Genomic DNA, 22,844 nt, shown 5'->3' on the forward strand with positions numbered 1-22,844 from the left:
TAACCATTTGCATAGCTGTTCAGAAAGGGTAGAAGCTTTTTCTTCTCATATGGTGAAAAGTAAACAGGAAATCGAAGGCAAGGTATCTAAACTGTAAATTTCTCCAAAACCATTGGAAAAGTGAAATGAGAACATTTGTTTGAATGGCTGCAATCTGCTAAGCATGTTTACTGGGAAGTACATTTACCTCAGATCAATGGAATTCCTTCCAAGTAAACATTTATAAAAGTTGTATAAGATAGCATTTCCTTTTATGGCCAAATGATGCGGCAGAAGCAAATAGTATTTATCATGTCAAGTAAGCTGGCAATTTTTAATGCATAAAGTCACATATTATGACAGGACACTTGAATGGCAGACCAGAATATCAGGGTAAATTGCTAATCTGAGTGAAGGTCCCCCCCCCCACAGACACAGGACCTCTTATGTGGATAACAACCAGCCAGTATCACAGAAACAGACTTCTGTGATTCTGCTTCATTCATTTTTGTGATTTACAACACTTTTATGGCTTTTGTTCAAGGAGTAAAAAAACAGTTTGCAGAACTAATATTGCACTGGCAAGATCCAGCTCTACAGCAAATCACCTTTTTAACTTACATTTATCAAGAGCAGAGGTGAAATAATTCAAAAAACTTCATGATTATTAAGGTTACATAGATAAAGTTTAGTTTATTACAATGGTATCCAAATACAGAGCAGCTTTTTTCATGGTGTGATGTGCCAGGATGAATAAAATGAAACAATACCAATCAATTTAGATTGCAAAAAAGAAATATCCCCCCCCCTTTCAAATGAGGTGAAGACTATTTTGAAATGAATTTAGTTTATTAATATGTAAAAAAATAAATCTACAAGAGCAACAGTGCAAACATTTCAGGACTTGCATGGCACAAAAAAATGAAAAGTGAGTACAATCAGAGTTATTATACAAAAGGCTCACTCTTTCTTGCAGCAGTGGTTGACATGTACAGAACAATCAATAGAGTTAAAAACAGATTGCAGTTTAAGCAGGAAGTGGAACTACAGACAATTGGTTCTGTCCTGTATGGTCTTTCTATTTGAGGTGGTGAAGTTATCATTCCTTGTATCTGAAATGTAAAATGAAATAAAATTATAAGCTGCACGTACTACTGGGCTCTATAAAGAATTTAGCTGACATCTGTGCCTTATCTATATTATTTATGTATTATAGTTTAAGTCAGGGTGCAGATCAAAATTTGGGTCTCCAGCGGTTTTTGGAGTACAGTTCCCATCATCCCTGACCACTGGTCCTGCTAGGGATGATGGGAATTGTAGTCCAAAAACAGCTGGAGACCCCAGTTTGGGAAATCCTGATCTAAGTAAGCACCAATACCAACAACACATAATACTCTGGAAATTTATTTATTATTATTAAGCATTTACACTTATTTACACAGATTTATTCATCCCAACTAAACCTGATGGCCGTAATCAACAGCTACCGGCAGTTACTTTCGTAATGCCCTTAATATCTATTATCTAAATCCTTGCTACCTTCTAGCTACTGAGAGTACTATGTGTCATAGTAAGACTTTGCGTTATCCCTCTTTTATAGAATTTATGGTTACTAAAGTACTTTGCAAATCCCCAAGACCATTCATACACAGAATCAGTATATTCAGCCAAGATATAAGTGAGCGCCTTTTGCTTCAGTCTTCACACCATCTGACAGACAAGCAAGCAAGCATCTCTTTAATGATACTTTCCTGTTTTGTCTGAACTGGGAAATGATAGTAAATGGCTTTCAAAGAAATCAGGGTATTAATCAGACTTCAATCACAGCTTCATATCCTGGCTTGTTCTAATGACATTAACCAGTTGGAAGGGAATGGAAAACAATGGTTAATGGAAGACTTCCTGGTTTGTTCACTCACCCATGCAAAGAGGCGAGTGATGGAGCTGGGTGCACACTCAAATGGCTCGTTCATATATTGCCTTATTAATCTCAGATATGATTGTCCAAAACTGATTACCAGGTGTCGGCAGGGTGTGGACAGTTATCACCATCTTATCCTGCCTATGAAGATTCCCAAAGGATCCAGATGGCTGCTGTCCCACAGAAAACTGAACTAGATGGGCTTTGGTTTGATCAGGCAAGTCAAGTCTTACATTGTTAAGGGATGCATTTTGACTACTGAGTTACAACCCCTCCTTCATGATGATTTGTGGTGAGATTTAGTGTGGCGGTATCTGCCCTTTGGAACTCCCTCCCACTGCATACCAGACAGGTGCCTCCCGTATTGGCTTTTGGGCACCTGATAAAGGTGTTCCTAAATCAACAAGTCTTCTAAAACCTTTATCCTGGTTGCTATCTGTTCTGGACATGAATTTATTTTATGTACATGTTTTAATACTTAGAGCTATCTTTTGAAAAGGAAAATTCACAGGCAATTGTTTTATATAGAGAACTGATATATATATATATATGCCATTTTATTGTAAATCACTTTGGCATGCCTCATGATACATGTACATGAATAATACCGTAATAGTATAAATATCTGATGCAATCCAATCACCGTATCCAATTTACAACCATGACACATTAATAAAATATACAGATTAGCAGTAGTTCAAGCAGTTTATTTTTTATTTTAAAAAAGGATTACACTTACTGTCCACTCTGCATTGTCAGTCTTGGTACATCTTACATTCACTGGTAACCTAAGAACAAAGTCATTGTAGGAAAGGCCCTGTTCTTTGGACCATTTAAACTTGTTCATTGCATCCATGAAAGACAGGTTTTTGTATTGTTTTGGACTCTTGATAATGAATGGCCAAGTCCTGAATTGAAAGCAAAATGAAACAAAACCCACCATTATTACAATAATAGTACCAAGTATTTAGAATGCTGCCTCTCTGAAAGAAAAATATTTTTATCTGCTGTGGTATTACTGTTTTAAGACCAGCAACAACAGAATGAGTAATGCATCCGTTCTTGTCAATATTTATAATGAAAAGTTCCAATGAGCCAGCCTTTATGCAGGAAATGCCGCCCTTAACCAGGAAACCTGCACACGAGTCCCTGTCCAACCTGTGGAAGAGGGAACCCTATAGAACAGAGGTTTTCAACCTTTTCGAGTCCATGGCTCCCTTGACCAACTACATTCTTTCTACGTCCCCCCTGTGGAGCTCAGGAGCCCAGTTATATCACCCCTTACATGCAGAGCTGGCAGCCTCTCACTCTTTTTTGAACACCTTCCCTTGCAGAATGTTCCTTCAACCTCCTCTCCTCTCCCCTGTCCTCTGGGCAGTCGCTGTTGCCACTCCTGGTCTCTGAGCTGCCCCCCTGCCCCACAGGGGCCTGGGAAGAGGATGTCCAATGGAGACTGGCCAAAGGTGAATGTGAGGCTACCACACAACCTGGGGAGGCAGCAGGCACTGCTGGGCACTCAGCTCCCAGGTGGGCCTTGCGCACAACAAGCACAAGAAAGGCCAGTGCAGCATCTAGGGTTGCCAGACTCAATAGAGGACAGGACTTCTGTGCCTTTAATTGCCCTGCTCTCTTGAGTCTGGAAACCTTAAAGAGAAACCAGCAGACCCTTTGCTTGGAAATTAAACAAAGAGTCTGCTGGTTTCTCTTTAAGGTTTCCAGACTCAAAAGAGAGCAGGGCAATTAAAGGCACAAAAGTCCTGTCCTCTGTTGAGTCTGGCAACCCCAGCAGCATCTGCTTGCCTGCCCAGCCTCCCACTTGTCTATCCATTCCCAACAGGAAGGGCTGGCAGACTAGAAGGGCTGGCAGACTAGCTGGCTGGGCTCCCTTGCCTGCTTGCCTGCTTACTCCAAGGCCGCCTCAGCTCTTGGCAACCAGCACCCCTGGCCAGCCTCAGAGGCACCATTCACTCGGGGAGCCTGTAGCCAGGGCTGCTGCAACAAACAGCCACACAAGCCTTTGGGAGGCAGAGACATGAGAGAGCATCAGAAGAGGGAGTGAAGGAAAGAGGGACAGAGGCCAGTGTTGCTCGCAGCACCCCTGGCCATCCTTCAAGGCACCCCAGGGTGCTACAGCACACTGGTTGAAAACCATTGCTCTAGAGCATGTGAAGCATGGTGCATCTCGCCCACACCTCCAAATTTTAATACATTGATTATGTTAAGTATTGCATATCTTAAGGACTGCCTTATCTCACATGAGGGATATAACAACGAGCGATATATCAAATGTGATATATACCGTAGCTTTGCACCACCGCAGCCTACGAAACCACCTTGCTTACCTTACTGGTCTGTATATTTCTTTAACTCCAATAAACTGAAGTTGTTCCATTATGTCTGGAATACTTGCACACCGGGTAAGATTTATTCTCGGATAATACAGAAGGTAGGATAGGCACATTTCATTTCTGGTGCTAAGACCACCCTAAAAATGTGAACAAATCAACAATACATACTTCAGGATTTTTTCCCGCAGATCTCTTGGTACCTTTTTTGAGAGAATGTTTCCTAAAAATTACTCATCTTCTTAGCAATAATTATAAGAAAATGCAGATAATGTCCAAAGCAAGAGCAGCAAATGAAACTATAAACTGTATGAATGGCATCCAAGCCATTGTTAATTTGTTTGCTGACTTTGAAACTTTTATTCTTTTCTTACTATAGCTGAAGTGAAACAGTTGATGGATTATTCACAACAGGTGCTGCCAGACAACTGCAAAATGTTAAAAAAAAAACTTTCTTCTAGAAGCCTTCCTGCTGTGTCATTTTTTCTGAACTAGGACTGTGCGTGCAAATTTGAGAAAGGTAGTGTTGACAGACAATTCAGTCCTAGAATCTAAACTTCTCTGCTTGTTCCCAAACCTGACTATTACTGCCCTCTGGTGTTACCTCTATATATCCATCATGTTTGCAGCTGCCGCCACTATAAAACACTAAAATGATGGCAAGAAAAGTAGTAGCAGTTAAGCATATATGACACAGGGTATATGGCAAAGCCCACTGCCAAAATAACCTTGTTCTCTGTACCCTCAAAGTAAAAGTTGGATTTTGTGGCCCCAAACCCACAAGTAAATAACAGAGCCTTAATATGGTACATACAGGCTAACAAATGCTAAAGGGAGGTTAATATCATATTTGCTGTGTAACTGCCATACAAATGACCCACACAGCTGAGTCTTATGTCCCAATTCTGTAAAGAATCACCAATGGCTATGAGGTCATTGCAATATATAAAGCATCATTCTTGAACATTAGATTGGGTCTATTAAGGTACATTGCCTATAGAATTATAGGCAGCAAAGAGGGCCACATTTCCATAGCTGCCAAGTTTTCCCTTTTCTCGCGAGGAAGCCTATTCAGCATAAGGGAAAATCCCTTAAAAAAGGGATAACTTGGCAGCTATGCACATTTCTCTGGCATCAGAAGCAAATCTGCTTTATAACTTTAATACATCACCTACAGCAAAGGTCTAGCAGCCTTGCAGCTATCTGCCAAGAGTACCCAAATGCCTCAAAGCAACATTTACTGCAACATTTTTATCTGAAGACATTTTCATTCTGCCATGTCATAAAGTTTCTTACCCAAGTCATATGTGATCGATTTAGGGTACTGTAATGACATTCGGTGACCAGATTATCCCCCTGAAACACAACATTTAAGGCAAACACTGTTACAAATGATAATGTTTAAGTCATTTTTCATGATTGTTTGAGTTTGAGTTTTAATATTTTGATTTTTGAAGATGTAGAGGGTAGGCTGAAATTTTACTTTGTGTATGTGGCATTCATATTCATCAGTAAAAACGTATGTAACAATTAATTTGTTAAAAGGAACTGTAAAATACATTGTAACACAGTTTCCAGTTTTCACTGTTTCTTAGAACCAAAATCTACAAGTAACACAATCACAAAAATCACACCTTTTTCTGGATTTGTGGTCAAATAGCAGCAATGCATTTCACTGCTGAATTACAGCATTCTCTCTTATAGCATAGTTTCTTTTCTTCAGTACCAAACAGAAGCAGCAAAGACCATAGAAAGAAAGGTTTCGTTGCTATGAATAGTTGGGATTTGGTTAGGAAGATAGTAGACCCATAGAGCCATCCCAGCCAAGGAGAAGCAGAGTGGAATGGCAAATCTCTCTCACTGGATCATGGCAGAAATGAATTATTTAAGCCAGGAGGTAGCAATGCTTTTAATTTGTAACTGCACCAGCAGGTTCATGTAAAACTCTAGAAAGTAGTTGCCCCTAATGAAGACAGAAAAGGCAAAATATTCTGCCCTGCTAAATTTAATTGTTCAGGGCCACTTTAGTCTGCCAGAAAAGCAAGACCTGTGATACTACAGTGGTACCTCAGGTTGCGGACCTGATCCGTTCCGGGGTGCCGTTCACACCCCGAAAAGTCCGCAACCTGAGAGGCGCTTCTGCGCATGCGCGAAAGTGCGATAGAATGCTTCTGCGCATGCGCGCAGCAAAACCCGGAAGTAAACACTTCCAGGTCCGCCGCGTTCGTAACATGGAAAAACGCAACCCGCAGCGGACACAACGCGAGGTATGACTGTATTCTCAGAAAGGACAGTCATAGGTAAGAATAAAATATTTTCCTCTGATCAAGGGCAAGTTGCTGTATGCACCTTGCTTGCATGCAACGTAGCAAAGGGCATCTTGGGAAAAAGAGTTCCTGAACAACCAAGTTCAACTCTTCCCTGCACACCCACACCAAGGTCTTCACAATAATCCTGAGAGACAGTGTATTTCCTTGGGTATAGGTCCCATGGAACCCAACATAACTTACTTCTGTGTAAACATGGAAAGGATTGGCCTGCTCAGATGCACACTTTCTTGGGAGTAAGGGTCATAAAACTCAATGTTATATCTAAATAGACATGCAAAGGAATTGTGTTGGTAACACAGCAGGTTGTGCCTTGGAGCCAGTAAGTCTGCTACGTTCCTGCAATCAGACTGGGGGTAAACAAGGCACAACTGGGTTAGGGATAGGGATGAGGTCCACCTGTCATCTGGATGGATTCTGTTCCCAGTGGCATCCAATGAATGAGGTATTCATTCCTATTCGAGGTAAAGGTACCCCTGACCATTAGGTCCAGTTATGGACGACTCTGGGGTTGTGGCACTCATCTCGCTTTACAGGCCAAGGGAGCTGGCGTTTGTCCACAGACAGCTTCTGGGTCATGTGGCCAGCATGACTAAACCGCTTCTGGTGAACCAGAGCAGCGCACATAAATGCTGCTCCTATTCTAGGCCCCTCTTATACATTACTGTGGAAGCACACCATGGCCTGAGAAAGATAGAAACTGTGACATTAAATGCATATGTTAAGTGGGCCTGTGAGGTACATGTGGCTGAGAGCTCATTCGAATGTACTTGCGTACAGCCAGTCCAGTCACCACCACACAAAGGATTAAACATTTTGTAGGTCACTGAAATCAGTCATTTGCAATAGTGTGGAAAAAAGCTTAATACTGCGAGGAGTGGTAGTAGCAGAACAAAACAGCTGCCCAAAGCAGGCAGATAACTTTTGGAGGATTATAAAGTGGCCAGCACATGCCCAGTGGTCATGTTTATGAATCTTAAAACTGTTATTATTGGGGACAATAAAGGCAACACTTTTCAATGACACTAGGGTCATTTATATGCCACTGCATGCATCTCTCTCTCTCTCTCTCTCTCTCTCTCTCTCTCTCTCTCTCTCTCTCTCTCTCTTGTTATTTAGTAGTCTATTTGGGAGCTTAGAAACAAGTTGACTATTTGAAGTAATATTTGATCTCCCCACAATAATAAAGTTGCTACAGGCAGCAAATTTTCCATGTTTGAAAATGCATAACAGTATTTGTCATGACTAGCCATCCTCAGAGCCCTGAGGTCTATCAGACTGGCTGCAACTGACAAATCCTGACAGATTTATATGGTGAGGAGCCTTTCAGTCTCAAGTTTCTGCAACTAATATTTAACTCTTATGGCAACCCAAAGTTCTTATCAGTAACAAAAACAGCAACAGCCCAAAGGAAAAGCTTATCTTAAACAGAACATCAGTTTAGAATGAAAGGCTGTGAACAGAGAATTAGGAATTGGGGGGGGGGGCAAGCCCTTGAAAATGATTCATGAAAGTAAACATTAGGTTCATTGGAATATGAAGTAATAACTTTTACTGATAAGCCACAACACAAGACGTGCAAATGTATGTAATTGTAGCCTAATTGCCGGTATCCTTTGGGGTGGGGCCATCCCTTTCCCCAATCCCTGCATGGAACAAACATGAATTTTTGGTCTATGCTGAAGAGGGGGGGGAAGGGGGGACAGATTAGCATGGAGAAATGGCACAATGGCAAAAGTATTATTAAATGGAAGAAGCATTAATTCCTACTGGCAAGATGGTCCTTTCTTCTTTCAGATACTGAAACTCCTGGAAGTTGAAGTCAAAGTCATCATCATAGGCCAGAAGTTCCTGCTCGTCACCCTTGCGGAAATGACGCATCCTTATACCTCTACCAGCAAGGTGTGCATGGAGGAGCACCGCAAACACATGGATGCCACTTGGCCTCTCAGCATCCAGGGCCTGAAAAGGACCAGTGAAACTTATCAGATTACCATAGAGGGTGAGAGGACATTCAGTATTAGAAGAGCAGATAGACTGCATGGTTACAAAATATATAAATATGGTTACAAAACCCATTATCCCCTCACCACACACACACACACACACACACACACACACACACACACACACACACTGTGTAGTCAGAAAGTTAAAATAATTCCTGCAAACATAAGAATTTATTCCTTTTCAAAATAATAATAGTTTTAAGGCAGGGACAGTCCTACAAAAGGGGGAAAGAAATAATCCTTTTAAAAAAACCTCACAGCAAAAACCACGGAAGCATGTGTAGATTTATAGATCCGTAATTCAAGCTGTCAACTTAGTCACTGTCCTATGATGGCTGACCAGCAGAACAGTCTTTCGATCAGCTTTTGCTTTCCTTAAAACACTCAGCGATTTGCAAGGTGGGGAGGGGGAGTTTTGGGAGCTAGAAAATAAAGCAAACTCAGTCCTTAATCACCTCACTAGTCCTGCTTTGTAAGTTCTCACATCTCAGTTCCTCAACAGCCCTTCCAGACCAGTCCATTCCCTCCCTCCACAAGTTTCCAAACACAATATTATTCAGTATTTCAAATAGCATTGTTCATTCATTGTTTTGCATATGTGCCATTTATTCAAAGTGGAACTCTCTTCCTGAAGAAAACAGCAAAGCACTGTCAATATTTTGAACAGAATATATTTGCCCAGCTGCCAGAAAACTGATAACAAAGCAATACAGAATGAAAGTCAGAGTTATTAACTGTAGGTCTATTTTAAAGCACATTCTGTGAAGATCAGCAGGAAAAGAAAAATCAAGACCAAGTATTTCTTTCACTATTTCCTGTTCTATTTCCATTTGATTTCATTTAACAACATGCTGCTGTCAAGGATCCAAAGGAATGGTATATGTGCCTGGGAGTTAACTAGGATTCAGGAGTTTGACTTTTTGCTTTCTCGTTACAACTGTTGAAGAAACAGGTCGATTTTAATTACAGTGCAAAGGGTTGTCCATTCAGCAGAGAAAAACGAAGTTAAAAGGCTGAGCTACACATGCAGTTCTGTCTCATGTGCACACAACCCGTCTTTTGATCCAGGACCTACTGTACTGCAAATGTCTGCATAGTAATGACTGTATCAGTACCCACTAGTTCCTTCAGAAGGAAGCAATTCAAATGTGCTATTTTCAGATAATGCAAAGAATCACAAAGAGCAGCCATACTTCCTCTAGGCATTCCAAAGTGCAGTGACCCTCTGATGTGAATTCTGGCATCCCCGGTGGGATGTTGTGGAAGAGGCTGACCCAGAGACCTGCTTCAATAACTCCAGCATCGTAGCTCCTTAAATCTGGGGTATAAAATAGCCTCAGCCCAGAGTTATCTATCATTCCTGAGAACAAAAGAGCAATTGTCAGAAGCAGCCATAAATCAACATAAAGTATCCTATCGTTTTTTTAAAGTCGGTTTGGGAGCCACTTGTCAAGTTTATGCAAGAAAGTAACACAAGGGAGGAATTGTGCTTAAGACTGGTCAAAGGGGGTCACAAAAACTGGGGAAGCTGTAAATAAGGCATTGTCATAAGAAAGTGGTTAATCAGAGCAGACTGACTTCTGTACTTTTCTGACCTGTACAAAAAAAATGCATGCATCTGTGTTCCTTGTAAGGCCTTTCCAAATAGCCACTCTAGCATGATAAACACATAGTTATCACTCCATTGTTGTGGGGTATCATCTAAGTGTCTCTCTCCACCACCTGCACCAAGGAAGCATGTCTGAATTGACAAGCACTTAAGATGCAGTATTCATCAAGGGAGTGGAGGAATGGATCCTTCTGTAATGATCTGGAGTGCTGTTCAAGTGTCAGGGACATTTATTTGATAGTACTTGGTAAGACTGATCATGAGCAACTCTTTTCTGTCCCGTGTTCTCTCCATTTTGTGATGTTTTTATTTTTTTATTTTTTCCTTCTTATACAGTATATAACATATATATAATAGTACATATAACAGCAGTGGACAAAGGTAGGTGAGGATCTTGGGGTGAATTCTGGCAGATCAGCAAAACTTTTTTAATCCCAATTGTTTAACAATAGCAACAGTAAAATACTTTTTTTTTTAAGATAGCTTGCCAAAACAAATATTTTCTTTACTAAGTGGAGGAATCGGGACTTAATTGGTTTGTAAATGGGTTGTAAGAACAGTTCTGGTCCTAAAAATAAATTATTTGGCTGAACATGTTTAATTTAATGATAATCATGTGCCAATTAAAGCATCATAGTCCTAAATTCTAAGTGTACAGAAGTTTGCCTGTGCCAACATTTTGATCTGAGTCTAATTTGTGAATCTTAAAATTATGCTTAAATAAAAGTAGCTCCATCATGAGTGAAGTTTACCTTTTCCCTGATACATAGGACTGTAAGTGAGGGGTTTTGTTTTCTGTTATGCTATTGTTTAATTTGCTATACTCAGTTAAAGGTAGGACTGAAGCCCAGGTCCCACTTATTTCAATATTAACAGCCTTTGCTGAATAAAGGAATAACAAAATTAACAAAACAGCAATGCTAGGAGACAGAAGCAATCATTTTGTCTATGGTGAGCTGATTTCAACAAATCTCTGCAGTGTTTTTCCACTTTTGTAATATGACAGGACAGACAGTAAAGTGTAGTTGGCTATCAGCATCACTGCATGTCTTATCACAGTATGTCTTATGAAATATCTTATCTTTACTGGTCCAGACAGCGCTTTCTGATTAATATGAATCTTTTAAAATCTAAGACTTTAAAGTTTTTAAGTGGCTAATTGTTGTTTGGATTTTTCTTGTCTTTTAACATGCTATGAGCTGTTTTGAGTGGAGCTAATCTCTCACAGACACTGTGCAAGAGAGTCAGCCAGACAGCCAGTCTCAGAGTAGGGTAAATCCCAAGTCTCTCCCTCCTCAGTCAAGTAGCTACTCGTAGTATCAAGATAGTATCTGCAAGGTCGTTGGTACCCTAGACAGGCGGGTCAAGTTGGAAGTGTGGGAAACCAAGTTGTACAACACACCCAGACAGGTAAGGAAGCATTTGTTTTGGAAAGGAAAACTACTCAGCACACGCTCAGAGCCAGTTAGCCTATGTGCCAGAATTTCTGTAAATCAACATTTACAAAAACTTATGAAACTTGAAAAGCTTCCAAACTTGGATGTAAGCCACCTAGAGACTGCCTTGTTTGGGTGACTGATGCAATAAATAAACAATTGTATTATTTCTTTTTGCAATATGTTGATAACTAAAACAGTAAAGGTAAAGGGACCCCTGACCATTAGGTCCAGTCATGACCAACCCTGGGGTTGCAACACTCATCTCACATTATTGGCCGAGGGAGGTGGCGTACAGCTTCCAGGTCATGTGGCCGGCATGACTAAGCCACTTCTGGTGAACCAGAGCAGCACATGGAAACGCTGTTTACCTTCCCGCTGTAGTGGTACCTATTTATCTACTTGCACTTTGACGTGCTTTCGAACTGCTAGGTTGGCAGGAGTTGGGACCAAGCAACGGGAGCTCACCCCGTCGTGGGGATTCGAACCGCCGACCTTCTGATCAGCAAGCCCTAGGCTCTGTGGTTTAACCCACAGCGCCACCCGCGTCCCTTAACTAAAACAGTACAGCTTCAAAATCTCATTGAAATGTTGATCTGTAAAAACAACTTTGATGCCATGCAAAAATATTCCATTCATTTCATCTTTAAGAAATTCATAACTAAAAGATGTGCATGTTTCCCCATTTTTGTGTGGAAAGGTTTATCCTTCTGAAATTCAGATTAAGTTTTGCAGTGCACAAATTGTTACAGTAGCTAGTTTAAACACCGTCAAGTGTCCTATGTGTAGATAACTTCAGGCTTGGACTTATCAGCATCTGTGCACAGATGAAGCACCATGTGAATCACATATATAGGCATACCTGACTACACTGTATTGCGGAATTGACCACAATAGCTCTATTGACCATAATAGCTCCCAAAAGAAGAGCTGCAGTTTCACATAAATACTGTAACTGGAAGTACAGCATATACTTTGTACCAAAGCATATGCCAACCTGTGCTTCCATGTATACGGTATTTCAAACATTGCATTCTCCACGTGAATATGGGCAAGAGCTAGGACAAGCCCTAGGATGTTCACATAGAAGATTATCACCAGCAATGACACTTTAATAAAAAGTGGGATTTCATTCCCTGTTAGCTGCTTCATTTCAGGCTAGGAAGCCTATGCATTTGGCATATTTTACTAATTTAGAAAGTTAAAAAGTAGTTAAGAAACATACCCTCCATATATGATGGGTTGTCGTAATGGACTTCCATAAGCACGTACTGAGGATCTGATGCTGTCCCGATGGATAAGCCAACATGAGGAGGATATGTAAAGCCCTAGAATTTGAAACATGCAAACGCAATTAACCAGGTTCTACCAAATGTTCTAATAATTTAGTTTGGAACGTATTTCAACCTCATATGTCAACTGGGGAAACTGGCAGATCCCTTAGGATTGACACTTACCAGAAATTGCTGATGTTAAATATATTCATGCCTACATGTAAACATGCAGTAATTTGGGGGGTTTGTGTACATTTTGGGTATATTTCGTATTTCTTTACTATACTGTACATACATTTGCTTCCATCATTCCACCAAAGGGGAAAACTGGTACTGATACTTGGACCTTGTTTACCTCCTCTCCTTATCTGTTGTTGGCCAAAGTGTAATGAAAGTATATCACTATCAGAAACTACAGGAACAAGCCTAGGATCAGTGTACTGTATTCCAAATTCATAGATTTATAGCCTGCCTTTCAATGAATACAAAGATGTCAATGCATTTTAAAGAACAATGCAATTTTTAATTAAAAAAAACAACAACCAACAGCTAGAATTCTTCAAGCGCATGACTTTAATCAATTAAATAATACAGACTACAGTAAAAAACACTTGTCAGTTTTCCTAAAAAACACCAGCAATGATAAGTCACATATATTCCGCTAAGGAGAGATCTCCAATTGAGAAGGCCCTGTCCTTGCTCTCTGCTAATCTAACTACTTACTGGTAGACTAGAAAGCAGGACCTCCGGCAGCTGGCCTTAGATTTCATCATGTTCAATACAGGCAACAACTTAAAGAATGTATATTAATCATGACTAACTTAAGTCCCACTGATTTCAATGGGCTTCTGCTGCTAGAGCTCATTAGGTGAATTCTGCCCATAGTGTCTATTAGCAAAATAAGTTATGAAAACCATATATCTTACCTCTCCTCCAATGGCCCAGGCAAAAATGACGGTTTCACAGGTGAGGAATGAATCCGGCATGTTTGGGTGATAGCACTCATGACCATAGTCCAATACACTATCATTCAGACTGCTGCTACATTGATAGAGTAGAATGTGATGAACCAAATTTTCATGGCCCTTCTGTATCAATGGTTCAACCTGTTAATTTAATAAAAGTCAATGAATTTAATAGTGTTTTAACTTAGCATATGTTAACAGCATTTGAAGAAGCAGCCCCAGTCAAAATAGCTACAATTACAATTATATATTAGTGATATAATGAAAATGTTTAAATCATTTTGTGAGGGGGCCACACACAAATTACACATCTTTTAATGGTGTTATTCATTAAAAGGATGCACTGAACTTATGTTGGTGGAGCTACTATGAGATACTATGGTACAGCTTATAGCTGGAAGTGTTATGGCAGACATGTAAATGTCCCTGGAAAACACATGGGGGGTTTTGTGCCCTGACTTGGTGTCTGGTTTGCAGATTATTAACGTGCCTTACACATTGGGAGGGATCATAACTCAATTGTAGATTACACACTTTTTATGAATTATTTTTCAGGTTCCATCCCTGTTTGTTAGCTAAGGCCAACCCATCTAACCAGAATGTTCTCTTCTCCCATCCTGAAGACATCCTGGATATGCTTCCATTCTGCAAGCATGGGGAGCGTCTCCACCCCCATCATTCTGCCCGGACACTGAGGTCCAGCGCCGAGTGCCTTCTGGCGGTTCCCTCACTGCGAGAAGCAAAGCTACAGGGAACCAGGCAGAGGGCCTTCTTGGTAGTGGCACCCGCCCTGTGGAACACCCTCCCATCAGAGGTCAGAGAGATAAACAACTACAGTACCTCGCATTTAGAAAATACCTAAAAGCAGCCCTGTTTAGGGAAGTTTTTAATCTGTGATATTTGATGTATTTTAATGTTTGTTGGAAGCCGCCCAGAGTGGCAGGGGAAGCCCAGCCAGATGGGTGGGGTATAAATAATAAATTGTTGTTGTTGTTGTTGTTGTTAGGAAAAAATAATAGAATCATAGAATTGTAGAGTTGGAAGGGACCCTGAGGATCATCTAGTCCAACCCCCTGCAAAAAATGAAGAGAGTCTGTGGATACATGTAAAATGGATGGCTGGGGAGTGTGATATGGCACAGAAAAACATATACTTCTTAATAATATAATTATGTTATAATACGACATAACAGCAACAACATAGACTTGCATGGGTGTGGTGAACAAGAGCAGGACCTTGATTCATAGTTAAACTGGGGGGGGGGACATTGAGTAAGGCCTCCTCGCTGCTTTATTCTGGCCTGCAGGAGCTATCATGGTACCGCAGAAGCGAAATAAAAGTACAATCAGTTTTCACACATGGATCATTTCAAAGTAAATCCAGAAAAGATGCAGGATTGTTTCTCAGATTGATGCAGTTTCCACCATCTTACATGCCCCCATTTAAAAAGGACAGGTGCACACACTATAACTAGTTTCTGAGCTATCAGAAAAGGGAAGAGTAGAAGCATAAATGAAGGCCACAGTCACATTGCCCTAAAACCAATGGTTAAACTGAATGCTACAGCATAACAATGAAGACAAAAATCCACCCACATTTGATGCAGATAAAATTAGATGGGAACCAGCAAAAAGGCTAGGAGGATGTGCTATTGATCTCTGCTTGAAATAATGGAGTACTTGCCTAAACGTGTGATGCACCCACCTGCCTCTATAGGACACCGACACCTGCTGTTCTTCTACTCAGAACTTAAAACAACAACAACAACAACCTCTCCTTCAAAGCAATGGGTCATCACCAAAGTTGGCAATCCTTTCAATGTCAGTTTCCTAAACATCAGTTCAAACAAGTATTCTTTTGTTCAGTTCCCTTTCTATTGAAAAAGAGAATCTTTCAAAAGGTAAACAAAATGCCTTTGCCAGACATTTTTCAGGAGACTTTGTAGTCTCTCTCTCTCTCCCCCTCCCTCCCCCCCCACAGAAACATTCATGAGAAGCACCAGCACATTAATTTGATAATAATTATATAAGGTGGCAAATCAATGTCTTCACATCTGGAGACCTGAGACAAGAGGCTGGAAATAACCCCTTAATTATCTGACTTGTGTAAAAATGCATGCAAATATATATTGTTAATATATTTTTCATTACCCATTAAAATATATGGCAGTTACCAAAAATATATATATAATCCTTTCAAGCTTAAGATGACAAGGGTGAGAATATCAGGACATAATAAAATGAGACTTTTATCTTAGGGTACAGAGACATGCATAGGTACATTTTCTTCTACAGAACCGGTTAAATATCTGATGGTTATATGTTGTGTTTTATGAAATGTACTGTAAGAGCTTTACAGGGCCATCATGCACGAGAAGTATCCAATTCTGACTAATAAAGCACTTTTGTCTTTATACATTCAAAGAGCAGGACTGAAGGGGGTGAGGAGACGGAATGTAAGCAGCCCTTCTACATTTCTGTTATCTGTGTGGCTTACTCCACAGGTGTGGTGTCAAGAGTATTTCACTGATGCTCTTTCCACATAGACCCACTGCCATGTTGAGCACTTGAGAACTTCCAATACATGTCAACACCTGCTGCAGAATAACAATGTGTCAAAGACCAATCGCTGTTACTGTACTTCTCCCATGGAAAGAAAGAGGCATAATGAGCCCTGGGCCAGAAAAATATCAGCAGCAATTAAATGTGGCAATGACAAGTGGTTTGAGTGTACACACTTGTGGATGTGTCTATAGGGAAGACTTGAATATCACAAGAGAGGCATTTTTACCTATTCCAAGGACAGGAAAACTCTGTGTATTGAGGAGTGAAAGAGCTAGATAGAGCTAGAGATAGGTAAGAACAGGGCCAGATTTAGGTTTGCTAAAGCCCTAAGCTACTGAAGGTAATGGGGCCCTTTATATGTCCAGCTGTCCTTTGTCAACAACAAATTGTCGCTGTTTTTTTGTGTTGAATATATGCTGTATGGTAAGTTAAGGACCTAATATGTATCTAAAGCCATTTACCACTGTTGCTGTATGTAGGTTTCATTTTATTTGTTTTTTATCTTACATTTTGGAAATGTACATCCAGTTTTCCCCCCCCTTTAAATTTACTGGGGGGGGGGCAAGAGAGTGGGGCCCTAAAATTTAGCTTGTTTAGTTTATATGTAAATCCGGCACTGGGTAAGAACATAATAAGAGCTTGCTGGATCAGGCCAATGGCCTATCTAGTCCAGCATCCTGTTCTCATAGCAGCCAAACAAATTCTTCCCTTTCCACCCCAGTGTCCTCAGGTGCAATGCCATGCTTTCCTTAGCTAACAAAGTAAAAGTAGGAGATGGTATAGTGGCAACTGTGGAGATTGCTTACACAGCTACTTCCTTCCATGAGTCTTATATACCATGCTAAAACTCAGATACAGGTTTAGTCCACAATTCTGCCCACACAGCCTCAGGAACAAATCTATTTTGCTATTAGCTCTATTATTTGCCTTTGCAGAGTCCATTGGGCTTTCCCCTCTACACTTCCCAAGGCCCACCCAGCCAGAGGAATATTTCAAATCAAAAGTTGCCATTTGACAACCCTAACATCGTTACCCCCATCACTAAGAACAGAAGAGTCAGCTCTTTTCTGACTCTTCATCTTCCTAGGCACATCTTGGGTTATTTATATTATGAGTGCACAGCCAGGGGCATGTGCATTTTATTTACTAGTGCCTAGTATAAAGAAGATTCTCTTGCATTTTTTCTTAACCTTAAAACAAGCTGGTCAAATATTATACACCTTGCTGCTGACATCTGTAAGGGCTGAAGTAATGCTAGGATTCTGTACTCTCTGAAAGGCTTTGGTGTGTCTGTTTGCTTTCCTAATAAGCATGTTTTCATTTTAACCAGAAGTAGTTAAGACATGGGTGTATTAACTTGTTTTTTTTCTGGGAGAAACCACCTAAATTCCTTGTACTTACAGTACCTTAGTATATGTGGTGTAGACGAGTTGACAAGAAAATCAATAACTGGAAGAAGGAAGAGGTTTAGAAGCTTTTATAAATCTAGTACTCCACTGTGAGTACTAGATTTCCAGACAGCCTAGTTAGTATATGAAGTAGCTTTGGTAATAACAGTAACAAATTACAGTATAACAACCGCAAACTACAAGAAAATGTCTTTTAAGTTGGAAGGAAAGTAAGACAGACAGACTCCTTAGGTTCTCCCTAATTGACAAAACACACGATGAAAACGAATCTACGGTAGGACTTCTAGAAGAAATTGCGATGGAACTCCTTAGTTTGTTCTTCTGTTTACAAAATCATTCCTAACAGTTCTGTTCCAATAATTATACAGTACAGTACAGTAATATCACAACTTACACACATTAAACTTGGCCACATTCAGCTTTACACATGTGGCAAATTTTTTAAGGGCTGGAAAAGAGGTGGCTTCTGGGAAAAATGCCTTTGGCAATCCCTCCTGCTATTGAATCCAATGATTTTTAACTATATGAGATTCTGGCAATCCCTGGAACCTAACCCCTGTGTAATTTGCAGGCTTAATGTATGCAATTTTAAGATTGGGAAGGAATAACGACACCATGGATATGTAGTTAGTTTTATTGTTAATTATATTTCCCAAGTTTTGCGGACTAAGCAAAATAATAAGGATTTGGTAATCAGTTAATTAGCATACTTTCATAATTCACAATATCAATATTGGGTGATAAACTAAATGACTAAGCAATATAGCCAGTTTTGGAGGGCTGTGCCCCTTTTGAGAGTAAATATACAGTCTTTCTAAGCTGTTTTTCTTATGTGTTGATTGATTTTATATATTATGAAATATTTGTGTTTGTATTTAGAATGAATATTTTTTTTTTCCTTTGCAATTACCTGCAAGGTTACACTTATTCCCTTGCTTTCCGCAAAATACTTTTGGCATTCTATACCTTGCTAAAAATTGAAAGATAAAAAAAGCAGCTGTCAAGTTCAAGTTCCATGAACAAGTCGGCAAGAAATACTGTAATGTCACTTATAACTCTGATCATAGGCAATGTTGTTTGTCTGCCTGACATGCCCTGATGCTAGAGCCTTGGCACTGAGTCCCTCAAACAATTACTATCAAAATGCAATTAGTATGAATTTAAAGGAGTCAAAGAATGAAAAGCACATTTTAAAAAAATATTCTTCCCTATAAGACCTCAAAATTATGTGCGATACTAGCTCTGATTAGGTTGTTTTATGCATACTGCAGCCACACAAGATGAAGTCATATCTGTATCAATGGGAGAGCATCTGGGTGGATGCTTAAGGCATTGGGAGGGGGCAAAATTATAGGAGTACTGTATCCATATACCTTCCCATATGAAAAGAGCAAAATATATTTCATTGGGGACCAGGGGCCATCTTCTAATATACCCAAAGGATCTATGTGTGCAAGTAGGCATGTGTGATTGTGTTTTGTTATGTTTTTGTGTGTGTGTAGCCAGTGGGGCTTCAGGTGCACATTTTCATCATGTTTATGTGCTCCTCATTAAATTGCTAAAATTTGTCTTTTGATTCCCCCCCCCAATATTTAAAACCAATAGAAAGCATAAGTCTTAGTAGGGCTCTATGCACCGCACTGTTATAAATCAATGCAATTCTCAGAACAAAATAATGTACCGTATGTGCCACAACTATTTTGTCTTTCCATCTTCAAAGAGATTGTGAAATAACATGCCAGAGACTTTCCCAAAGGCACACATTTCTGCAACATTTTACCAGAAATTGTTCCTTTTGGGTTGAAATAAACACTGCTTACTGGCAGTAAAGAGAAACAATGTTCTTTGTGGCTGGCCAGCTCATCAAAATTACAGTCCTTTACATAACTGCAAAATGAGAAACAAGAAAACAGCCAGATGTCTAGTTATTTGTTTTCCATGACAAGCTTTCTAGGGAGAGATTTCGTTAGAACAGTTATTCAGCATTAGACAGATTCCAAAACTGTTTTAATCTCTCTCTCCCTCTCCCTCTCTCTATATATCCTATTGTTATATTTAACTAATTAACCTTACAATCCTATGGTCCTTGGTGGGATTTCCCAGGGCTCACAGGAAGCATGAAATTTCCCTGTACAAGAATGGAGAAAGGGGTCTAACCAGAGAGGGAGGTCAGACACTGGATGCCTCCGCCACACTGAGGAAACCTCCTTGGCCCTGGCCCAACTGATATCACGCTTCCAACATATGTAGGGCTGAAAAGGGGCAGGCACAAAGGATATATAGGATATATTTCAAAATAAATCAGTGCTGGACTTAAGTATGTGTAGTAAGAATCTAAATCAATTGCAGTTTTTAACTTCCAGATTATTTTGTGATTACCACATTAGAAAAAAAGAAGAATGGATGCTTCCTTCTGCCATGACTCACCTAGGGCTTGTCCCAGTTGTCCCATGCCTAGGAAGCATGAGTACAAGAGATTTTCCTGAGAAAACCCACTCTTTAGTGCTGGATTGGAGCAAATGTCAATCTGCAGAAAACCTGATTAATGTTTTCTCCGATTCGGCAGCAAAGATTGGGATTTCCCAGGGCAAAGCAGTGGGACAAGCAGAAGTGTGGACAAGCCTCTAGCTATTCACAGGCAACAACTGCTCCTGTCTAAGCAAAATAAACATTCCATCTATGCTTTATAATAGCTTTTGAAGTTCTTTGTTGTACTTTCTGGGAAGCATACATACAAAATAATGGCAGAAACAGGGTGAATGTCTCAGTGTTCCATATATTCTGTGTTACTAAATACTAATAGGGCATACTGAATAGGATTAATTTTTTTTAATGTAGCATTTAAAATGTCAGCTGGAATGGGTATCAGATTTAGAAAGGATTACAAGCACAGTATGCAAACAAACAAACAAAATCAGGATTTTTTCATTAAACAAAAAGAAAAAAAGAAAACTTCAGATGGATGAAAGTACACATGGAAGCCAGACCCTTTTCTTTGCGTATTATAATTTCCCATCTTTTTTTCTTTTGTTTGCTTTTGTTCTTTTGAAGTTGCAGCTGTAAGCTGTGTGTATGCGTATGTACTTTAACAACTATTCATCCAAAATTTGGGCAAGTGAAAAAACGATACTCAACATTAATCTCATCTCCCAAAAACGATTTGGAAGATTTGGTCAACTGAAAGTGGGAATGTAATTAAGTCATATGCTAAGTGTTCTGACTTGCCCACTAGATCCTGAGGTCTTCTAGAGGTCCTGCAGCAGGACCCTCTAGCAGATCTTCACACTGCCAATGATCTTAGGAGATGTTGGGTCTGGATTGCTGAGGCTGCTGAAGAGTCCAGACACCATCTTGGCTCTGCAACCTGCAAGACCTGCTCCCTACCTGGCAGGCTTTTCCCCACCTAGTCAGGGAGGGTGCTGTTGTGAGGTTCTGTTGCTGTTGTTAATACTATTTTTGTATCAATTTGGTTGTGCACGTTTTGATGCTTTGTTGATTGTTTATGACTACTTTTTCTATGCTTGTAGTTAAGTAATCTTGAAAATACATTGTAAGCCACCTTGAGCATGGTTTTAACTTTGGAATGGTGACATACAAATAAAATGATTGATTGATTGATTGATTGATTGATTGACATCCCTGCCCCTGGACTAGAAGCCATCATATCAGCTGCCTGGGTTCTGGGCCACTTCTCAGACACCTCACATCTGCCATAGGGTCACAATGCTCATTCAAGTCAATGGACTTAAGTTACTGGAATCAATTTATTTCAATGGGTCTAGCCTGACTTAGATATCACCCTATGATTTATTGTCCATTGAGATTTCTTGGCAGGGATACTGGAGTGTCTTGCCAGTTCCTTCTCCAGGTCCCATCACCTCCTGGCAAATAGAAGGGGAAGAAATGGAGGCAGTGAGAGATTTTACCTTTTTGGGTTCCATGATCACTGCAGATGGTGACAGCAGTCACGAAATTAAAAGACGCCTGCTTCTCGGGAGAAAAGCAATGACAAACCTAGACAGCATCTTAAAAAGCAGAGACATCACCTTGCCGACAAAGGTTCGTATAGTTAAAGCTATGGTTTTCCCAGTAGTGATGAATGGAAGTGAGAGCTGGACCATAAAGAAGGCTGATCGCCGAAGAATTGATGCTTTTGAATTATGGTGCTGGAGGAGACTCTTGAAAGTCCCATGGACTGCAAGAAGATCAAACCTATCCATTCTGAAGGAAATCAGCCCTGAGTGTTCACTGGAAGGACAGATCCTGAAGCTGAGGCTCCAATACTTTGGCCACCTCATGAGAAGAGAAGACTCCCTGGAAAAGACCCTGATGTTGGGAAAGATTGAGGGCACTAGGAGAAGGGGACGACAGAGGACGAGATGGTTGGACAGTGTTCTCGAAGCTACGAACATGAGTTTGACCAAACTGCGGGAGGCAGTGCAAGACAGGAGTGCCTGGCATGCTATGGTCCATGGGGTCACGAAGAGTCGGACACAACTAAACGACTAAACAACAACAACAAATTTATTGTGAAAGAATCAGAATCTATTGCCCATCTTGAGCATAATCTTTTAAAATGTTTTTTAGAACCTTCAGCTGTTGATCATCTTCAGTGTTCTTAGCTACTTTGAGCCTTTGAGGATAAAGTGGGTTGTAAGTCAAAATAAATAAATAATCTTGGAAGTTTAAAAGGCATAGCCAAGCTTGCAACAAAGAGAAAATCCATCAGATCAAAGGACCCATAAACAAATAAGAAAGATTTGTGATATTCAGCTGAACATTTTACAGACAACTTGATTTTATGGAGCTGTGAGAGCTTTGAACAGGTAGCAAATGCTTGGAATGCAAAACTTCACATCACTTTTTTTTTGAGGGGGGGTCCTTTTCAGGGAAAAAAAGTGATGCAATTTGCATCAAGCAAGATGCAGGGCAGGCCACAGAATAATAAGTAGGTACTGTCTATCATTCAAGATAAGAAACAGTGCTCCCATTAAGTATCAAATGCT

General features: G+C 40.1%; 1 protein-coding gene across 1 annotated transcript in view; it reads right to left on the reverse strand.

Moving 5' to 3' along the window:
- Positions 1–643: 643 nt before the first annotated feature.
- The window catches only part of MOXD1 (monooxygenase DBH like 1), a 34,267-nt gene continuing 12,066 nt past the window's right edge, over positions 644–22,844 (reverse strand). Inside the window, exons 5-12 of the mRNA XM_035108974.2 lie at positions 13,827–14,006; positions 12,852–12,954; positions 9,775–9,941; positions 8,343–8,534; positions 5,542–5,601; positions 4,243–4,385; positions 2,640–2,808; positions 644–1,091 (exon numbers count right to left, since the gene is read on the reverse strand). Coding sequence (XP_034964865.2) covers positions 927–1,091; positions 2,640–2,808; positions 4,243–4,385; positions 5,542–5,601; positions 8,343–8,534; positions 9,775–9,941; positions 12,852–12,954; positions 13,827–14,006 — 1,179 coding nt within the window. The 3' untranslated portion in view covers positions 644–926. The remainder of the gene's footprint in view (positions 1,092–2,639; positions 2,809–4,242; positions 4,386–5,541; positions 5,602–8,342; positions 8,535–9,774; positions 9,942–12,851; positions 12,955–13,826; positions 14,007–22,844) is intronic.

Source organism: Zootoca vivipara, chromosome 3 (genome assembly GCF_963506605.1).
Source record: "Zootoca vivipara chromosome 3, rZooViv1.1, whole genome shotgun sequence".
In the NCBI taxonomy this organism is placed as follows: domain Eukaryota; kingdom Metazoa; phylum Chordata; class Lepidosauria; order Squamata; family Lacertidae; genus Zootoca; species Zootoca vivipara.